This window comes from Austrofundulus limnaeus, unplaced genomic scaffold (assembly GCF_001266775.1).
Source record: "Austrofundulus limnaeus strain Quisiro unplaced genomic scaffold, Austrofundulus_limnaeus-1.0 Scaffold140, whole genome shotgun sequence".
Lineage (NCBI taxonomy): Eukaryota > Metazoa > Chordata > Actinopteri > Cyprinodontiformes > Rivulidae > Austrofundulus > Austrofundulus limnaeus.
In genome coordinates, this window is record NW_013952542.1 from 1,191,562 (window position 1) to 1,199,661 (window position 8,100).

At 38.1% G+C, this 8,100-nt stretch overlaps 2 protein-coding genes across 5 annotated transcripts in view; one reads left to right on the forward strand and one right to left on the reverse strand.

The window, feature by feature from the left end:
• Positions 1–40: 40 nt before the first annotated feature.
• naa38 (N-alpha-acetyltransferase 38, NatC auxiliary subunit) lies at positions 41–3,070 on the forward strand. 3 transcript variants are annotated; one of them, XM_014016199.1, is made up of 3 exons: positions 41–131; positions 585–795; positions 2,680–3,070. In XM_014016199.1, exons 1-3 carry the CDS (start codon positions 93–95, stop codon positions 2,802–2,804), a joined length of 375 nt encoding a protein of 124 aa, XP_013871653.1. In that variant the 5' UTR covers positions 41–92; the 3' UTR covers positions 2,805–3,070. The 3 variants fall into 3 exon arrangements, with proteins under 3 accessions (XP_013871653.1, XP_013871652.1, XP_013871654.1); XM_014016198.1 differs by having other exon boundaries at positions 585–792; positions 2,677–3,070; XM_014016200.1 differs by having other exon boundaries at positions 651–792; positions 2,677–3,070.
• Positions 3,071–4,818: 1,748 nt separating this feature from the next.
• Positions 4,819–8,100, reverse strand: part of dnajc3b (DnaJ (Hsp40) homolog, subfamily C, member 3b) — an 11,023-nt gene continuing 7,741 nt past the window's right edge. For both annotated transcript variants that reach the window (XM_014016196.1, XM_014016195.1), the window contains 5 exons: positions 7,791–7,896; positions 7,538–7,658; positions 7,221–7,353; positions 6,987–7,135; positions 4,819–5,798 (listed from right to left, as the gene is read on the reverse strand). In XM_014016196.1, coding sequence (XP_013871650.1) covers positions 5,653–5,798; positions 6,987–7,135; positions 7,221–7,353; positions 7,538–7,658; positions 7,791–7,896 — 655 coding nt within the window. In that variant the 3' untranslated portion in view covers positions 4,819–5,652. The remainder of the gene's footprint in view (positions 5,799–6,986; positions 7,136–7,220; positions 7,354–7,537; positions 7,659–7,790; positions 7,897–8,100) is intronic.

The window sequence follows — 8,100 nt, forward strand, 5'->3', positions numbered from 1 at the left end:
AGCTGAAGGAGAACATCCGGTTGTGATTTCCGGTTTAGCCCGTCCGTCGGTAAAACCGCTCCGTGAGAAACAGCAGGAGACGGGAATGTCTTATGGCAACAATGATTGAGGAAAATGGTCCTTCGACACATGTATGTTTTAACAAATGTTTTGRATATACACGCAGCTGTTCGGGCTGGTTTACGTCTCGTAAACGCACACAAAAAAGTTTTCTTTTGGAGACAAACTTCAACTTTGTCAAAGCTTTTAAGTGTAKCTAAACGTTAGCCGCAAGCTAACAAATTAGCTTACATGATGTGTTTTCTGTAGCTCTGTAAAGTTGATTGTTGCTAATGTTTACGTAAAATCGATGCTTAATATTACTTGATGACATTTAATGATTTAATGGATTTTCTATATGGAAGTATAACAACATGATGTTTGATTAATTAGACTGTTAGCAAAAAAACCCACTTAAAATTAGTCTTGTTGACATAAGCAGCAGGTGGTCTGTAAGAGTAAATACAGACCATTTTATATTTATGTGAATGCTCAGTAGGTTTGTGGAGTATTTATTGGTGTCTTTGATTTGTGCCCCAATGCAGGACCAGTCTGAAGTGTCCTCCTCCTCTTCCACCTCGTCCTCCTCTTCCTCTTCTTCCTCCTCCCAGGCCAGGCAGAAACTGGAGGGGCTCCTCAACAAGAACATGAGGATCCGGATGACAGATGGACGGACTCTCGTGGGTCTCTTCCTCTGCACAGACAGGGACTGTAATGTCATCCTCGGCTCGGCTCAGGAATTCCTCAAATCCACAGGYAGGAACAATTTCCTCCATTTCTGGACATGATGGTCTCTCTCTTTCTCTCTTTTCACGTGTTAWTGATGCATATCAGAACATTTTTCCATGTTTTTGTAGATTGTCTCAGTTAGTAAAAGCTCAAAAAGACATGACTATATATTTTGGATCAGCCAAAATTTAGAAGTTTTATCACTTAGATTATCCTCTGCTCTYGTTAGTTTTTGTGGCTCTTAGTGTTCTGCGTTGTCGTTTAGCTTTAACGTCTCCAAATCAGCTTCTGCAGATCTCAGCAGCCATTCAGCACTCAGCATTCATTTTCTCTATTTATTTGAAATTGTTTTAAAGTTGAAGCAATAACGTAAATTCATTTTCTTGCCTCCAGAGTTGTATAGTAACAACATTTACTTTGTTACAGTATTTAAATAATTTGAGGATCTGAGCAAATGTAAAGCRAATTACCTGACTCAGTTTAGTGTAACCAGCTGACAGGGGTCATCAGAAAAACTGTYAATAATTAATATTTGCCACTTTGCAATTAGTGCCACATGTTGATGTTTTTTTTTGTATGCAAAGAAATGTCACTTTGAAGCACATGTGAACCCTTGACRTATTGTGTTACTAAAGATTTGCTACCAAAGCCAAAATTCAGATCATTGTTTTAAAAAATGGCTGAAATAAAGCCATTTGAATTTAGCTTTGGTGGCCATTTTGGATTTTATGTTTGAATTCAGATTTTGTTCAAGATTTTTCTTGGCTGTGGATATTTTCAAATGGCTAAAATATATCCATCCGTTATCTATACCCGCTTCTTCCTTTCAGGGTCACGGGGGTCACTGGTGCCCATATCCAGCAGGCTAAATTACAGCCCATTGTAAAATTAGCAATAGCATTAGCCGTTAGCTTTGTTGATCAGTGGTTGGCATGTGTTTYGGACCATTTTTAGCTACACCACACTATATTTCAGCACAGTAAGTCTTAAAAGGGCTAAAGTAACACTATTAACTGTATTAAACTATAATAATAGAGTTAACTGTGGCGGCCATCTTGGATTTTTGATTAATATTTAAATTAGCATCTTTTGGAAATCTCTAGATGAACGTCTGAACAGTGGGGTGACCGATCGTTYGCTGTAGCTGCATCAAAATGATGCAGTTCATTACCATTCGAGTTGCACGCGATCACTAACCTATTTATTGTTTATTTTTCAAAGCTAAGCTGAAGACATTTATTTAGAACAGCTTTTAGCATACCACACTGTTATTTTTCTACGAAATTTGTTTTTTTTTATTCATTTTTATTACTGAACCAATGGAAAGCACTTTTGTTCAGTAGTCACTGTTGTAAAGGTCTATATAAATAAAAAAATGAAAAAATATAAACAAAATGATTGATTTAGAATTTGGTAAAAAATAAAATTAGTTCCACAAAAAAAAAAAAATAATCATCTCTTTCCATCTAAAAATAGCTGAATTGCAATCAGCATGCTTTTTGGATTCTTAGCTATGATCACACAAATTTCAGCTCTATATTCTATAAAACAGCTGATTTAGAGCCATTTGAAATTAGCGCTGGTGACCATCTTGAATTTTCAAATAGGGTATGTTTTATTATTTGTATGTGGCCCCCTAAAAAAACACCTTGGTCACCCCTGTGCCAYCCACCCCTTGCAAAAAAGTCTAGCTCTGCCCCTGCTTATTTAACCTGTTAAAATAAAGAAGTTACTGTAGTTTGATTTGTAAGTACTTTTCTATTAAGGTATTTTTAACATTTGTTTATTGTTTTAAAAGTACCCTGCTTGCCTCTTTGGTGTGAGAAAATGAATAAGTTGGGAAATGAGGACAGACTTGTTCTTTCAGGTCGTATTGCTTCGGGTGTTAAACTGCTTTTCTTTTTATCTCAGACACGTTCTCCCAGGCGGAGCCCAGAGTCCTGGGCCTGGCCATGATCCCCGGGCACCACGTGGTGTCCATCGAGGTGGAGGCCGACACGTTAGAGGACACGCCGGGGTTTGCAGCCARTCACTGACGGGAGCTTCGGGACATCGCTCACGTGACCGTCTCCCGTCTGGGCCTGAGGCCCGGCTGCAGCAGAGCTGTGAAGAYGGGTCGTGTTCGGAGGATTTAACTCAAGTCTCTGCAGACAGAACCTCCATGTCCACGCTCTGGATTTAGCCATTCCGTCTGTGACTGTAGAGGAAAACATGGGCAGCAAGAGTGGGAATCACCTCAGTGTGTGTTTTAATGTGGATGTGTGTTTGTTACAGTGTTTTAAAATAAATGTCTTTATTTGAGGCTTTTGTTGCCATTTTGTTATTTTACAGACCATAAAAAAGAGARCATTTTAGTTTATCTGAACACAACTCAATTAAAGACGAAATATTAGATCAAACAGAGTGTCTGTATTTTAATACACTTTGACCACATCAGCTGATTCAGTTTGGCAACATTTTCTTTGCCACAAGAGGAAAAAAAACAAAAACTTAAAAAAAAATTCTTTAAGATTTAAATACCAAGAGCCCGTCACATTTTGGTTCACACRATAATCTGTTACAGTCATTACAACTTTAATCTGTTATTACGAAATAACAGTTTGTGCAAAAAGAAACAAAAGCATCCTGACGTGTGTCTCATATGGCTGCAACATCTGAGCCTCGTTTACAAACTGACAGTTTTCACTCTTCAGATAAATATTATCCAAATACTCGATTCATGAAGCAAAGAAGAAACTCGAGAAATTCGAGCTCCAGAGGTTTTTCATACAACCTGTTTGTCCAGCTGTGTTGAGCTGGACGACCATTTCAGCAGTGGTGGGCCGGCTAGCCAAAATGTTAGCACCGCTAACTCAATCTGCTAACCAAAGATATAGCTTTGCTAATGCTAAAAGGGTAAAAGAAAAAAAATAGAGGCTAACTTTAAATGTAAAAAATTAGTGGAAGCTAATGATAAACTTGTAATGGAAAAAAAAACTGTAGAAGCTAACAAAGAAAAAAATAGCCGAAGCTAACTTTAAACATCTAAAAATTAGCAGAAGCTAACTTTAAGCATGTTATAATAGAAGCTAATACTAAACAAGTAAAATTAGCAAAAGCTAACAGCTAATCTATCTGCAACACCTCTTTTCTTTCCAGCTGAAGACAGGTGGCACTGACACAAACCTGTTGATGTTAGCTTGTTAATTAGTGAAAGCTTGCTAGCAGTTTTCAGAGTTATTTAAAAAAAAAGCTAATCTGCTAAACAATAAATTAGTTCTGATGTTAGCGGTTTAGCAGAACCATGCCCACCACTGGTTTTGTGTCACAAAGGAGGATATCTGTACGATCACATGGTAACACTGAGCTCAAGTTCAGCCTGTTCCTTTACACACATGTAAACAGTTCTGCATGTATCAAATGTTAAATTCAAATTCTGCAGCGAGTGGGTCACATTTGTGAAATGTTGACACATTAACTGTCGGGACTTATTAATTATACAAGGATTTTTAAAAATATTCAATTCAATCTAAAAATATACATCCTAACAGCTTAGCACCAGAAATAGCTGAAACTTAAACACACTCGTTTGTGCGTCGATAAGAAGCTGCAGCTGGACAAAAATATGCAAGAAGCTTCAAAACATGTTTTAAAAACACATCATTAAGCTGATAATGTCCAAAAGGCTGCGTTTGATCTGAATTTACTGGGGCGCAAATTAAACAGGTAATATTAAACTGAATTTGTTAGCATTTTATTTGATTTTGAGCGATGGAGTGATTCACACTTTGTGAAACTTAAACAGCAGCAGGTAGCCTGTTGTGGTTTATAATTAACATTTATTCAAATTTTCTCTTTAGGCCTAAATGTTTTTCTGTTCTTTAAAATTCTTGCTTCGATACAACCTGCTGTTTTAAGAGTGAACTCTGGGCGAGCACAGGATTTTTCTTTCCTCTATATTTATTAGACTGGTGTATTTTAAGTGAAAAAAGCGCTACATGATGCATAAAACTCTCAACTTTATGTGCTCCGAGACCAGAGCAGAAAAAAGTAACATCAGAACCACGGCTATTAAAGAAGGCGGCTCAGCTGGGCTGAAGCGTTTCTATTTATAAACGAGGTTATCAGATAGCCACAGAAGACACACTTGGTTTGTGTGAAGGCTTCAAAATAAAAGCCTGCAGTAACATTTCAGGAGTGGAGAAACTGGAGTAAGTTTTCATTAAAATCAAAAGTGCAACTTTTCAAAAGTTCTTTGAAAGTAGCAGAAAGGCAGAGAAACATCAGATTACGCTCGATTCGTACATCAGGTGCTTTGTTTTGTTTTTTGTTTTGTTTTTAAATCCAGAAAAACTTAAATTCAGTCCGACACAGTCTGCTTGCAGTTTGGAACTTTTTGGACCAAACGCATAATCCTCGCTGAAAAACCAGTTTTTAAGCTTAAAGCAAAATCCAAGCCCAACCCTGATGCWGTGGTTTTAAAGATCCATAGGATTTCATTAAGTTTACATTCAGGCGTCTGATGTGAGAGGGCTGCTGTTAAAAAATACCCCGACTCCAATTCATGTCGTTCCTCTGGAGAATACTGCAAGCGAGAAAAAAACAAGACGAAGCTGTTCTTTAACCTTCTGCATTAAAAAGTGCAGGTTCAAAAAATATATATATTTATAGAATGGCACAAAAAAAGAAAACACCCACGGCTTCAGAACCACCACCTTCCAGATTTCTAACAAAAAAAATAAACTTCATTTTCATCTGCAGCGTCGACTGGACTCACCGCTGACCACAGTTAGTTTCTACGGTGAGAAGTCCATAATTTAATAAAAATAAATAAAAAAAGCTTTTAAGTCCAGGTTCTGAGGAAGACATCTGTGAGGATGTAGCGTCCCGGTCGAGTTCTGCTTTTCAGTTGTACTCGAACTTGAAGTGGAAGTTGCCGCCGGACTCGAAGGGGTTGAAGTGGAACGGCCAYGCCCGCTGTCCGCCGCCGCCGCCCTGCTGGTTCTCCGGGTCCAGAGGGTCCTCGCCTTCATCGAACTTCTGCCTCATCTCTGATGGAGGAGCAGAGAAAGAAGAGAGAGGAACTTTATTCACACAAGGATCTCTGTTTAACTCTCTGTCCACAGAGAAGGACTTTGGTTGTTGTGACACTTAGGTCTAGATCAACTGATCTTAATCTTCAGGCTGAGGTTYCCACTGGGCTTGTTAAACACTAAATAGAGGGTTTTGAGAAGATCTAAAGAACTCTAATACGTTTTAAAAATCACTGGCAATAACATCATCAGCCCTAAAGGTTACAAAGAGATATAAATAGTGGTTATAAATTATTAAAACTTATAAAATCTGACATGGATCTCAGTTATGAAAAGTTTGTATCTTTTAATCAGAAATATTTGAAGTCATGAGACTTTGCAGCTTTTATTTTAAAAAAAGAGTTAAGACAACAGACAAGTTTTAACAGACACATGATAAACATTTACTTCAACTATAAAAATGATAGGAAGCTTTTGTGTTAGCTCTGCTGCTAWTATTAGCTCGAGAGCTAAACCCACAAATAAGTAATTAGAAATGCTAATAAATAAATTAATAAAAATATTCATTTATATTTATTAAATCTCTCACGCTATATCGTCACTTATATACAGGATGTATTAGCTTGGGAGCTAACGCTATATCACCAAATTTATATAACGAATTTATTCATGTATAATATGATCATTTTTTTGAGCTTAAAAGCATAAAAAATCTAATCATCAAAAACCCATGTATAAAACTAACCCCCCACCCCCATTTTATGGATGATTTTAGTTAAATTTCTAGTATTATACATGAATAAATACAGTATGTATTAGCTCAGGAGCTAACACTATACAGCCGCATATTTACGTATTAGCTCAGGAGCTAACGCTATATACAGTATGTATTAGCTTTGGTGATCATTCAAAAGCTAAAAAGGCCAAAGCTGAGGTTCTCCTTCCATGAAGCAGCTGTTGTCCTCCATCTATATTTTCAGTTACCCAGAATGCTTTAAGGCATAAATAACATTGTGACTTCCATGTGGCTAATAGTTTTTAAATTCTATAAAAACTAAGCTTACACTAYTTTTATAGTCTTGATTATATAGTTGAAGTAAATGTTACAACTAGTCAGGGTTCCTTTAAGGATTGCTATACAAAAAAGTGCGACATTTACAGTATCCTATCATGAAAATGTAGAGAGTGTAAATGTGAGTTCCTGACCCGGATCAGTGAGGACTTCTTTAGCCGACGCAATGTCGATAAATTTCTTTTCCGCTTCCTTTTTATCAGCTTCAGACTGGAAGTTGTCCGGGTGCCACTGCTGTGCCAGCTTCCTGTAGGCCTTGATGATCTCCTGCTTGTTGGCGTTCCTGAGGAGCAACCGGAGAAGATGCAGGGTTTTTATGAAAGTGCGCAACTTTTAGTCGGGAGGAAGCAACATGTTGGAGAACACACCTGCCCACACCGAGGATCTTGTAGTAGTCTCTCTTCCGTGAGATTTTGAGCAGCTTCTGTGCTCGTTCCAGCCCCTCTCTGATGGTGTTGCTGTCGGCGTCGAACTCTCTCGCCTCCTGGTAGTCCTCCACAGCTACGGAGCCACAAATTAAAGTGGTTCAAGAACAAATGCTGCAACTTTAAATCCAGGCCTAACAAAAACCCTCCGGCTCACATGAATAAGGCCCAGCAAAGACCTTTATTAGTTACAGTTAAGAGTTTTACCTCTCATCTGAGGAGCTTAACTCCAAACAGTCCATTTACTTCTTGCGCCTCACCTTTCTCATAGTCCTGGTTGAGAATGAAGGCCTCAGCTCGGTCTCGGAGGATGTTAGCGTTTCGGGGGTCTCTCTGGTGGGCCTCTGAGCACACGTCGATGGCCTCGTTTGCCAACTGAAGCTGTGATTTAGAAACAAGTTTCAGGAGAAATATTCAGATTAAAACAAGCACTTTTCTAAAAGCTTGACGTCCTCAGAGTTACATGAAACCTGATCAACGCTTTATGTGGATTGWAGTTTGAACACGTCGAACCTTAACGAGGCAGAAGCAGATCCTCTCCTTCGCCAGGTTTGTGTAGAACAGTATGTTGGGTTCGGTCTTCATCGCTGATTCGTATTTCTCCATGGCATCTTGGTACCTGGTGGTGGAGAACACAACCACACAGATCAGGCAGGGATAACGTTATTTCCAAGCTTTAAAAGGGATCCACGATTAGTTGTAACATTAGACTTTATGTGATAAGCATAAATTTTAACTGTAAAATAAAGACTGTAAAAATACTGTAGGCTGTTTAGTTTTGTAAATTTTTAAAATATCTTTTAATACGGATGGAGTCATTTTA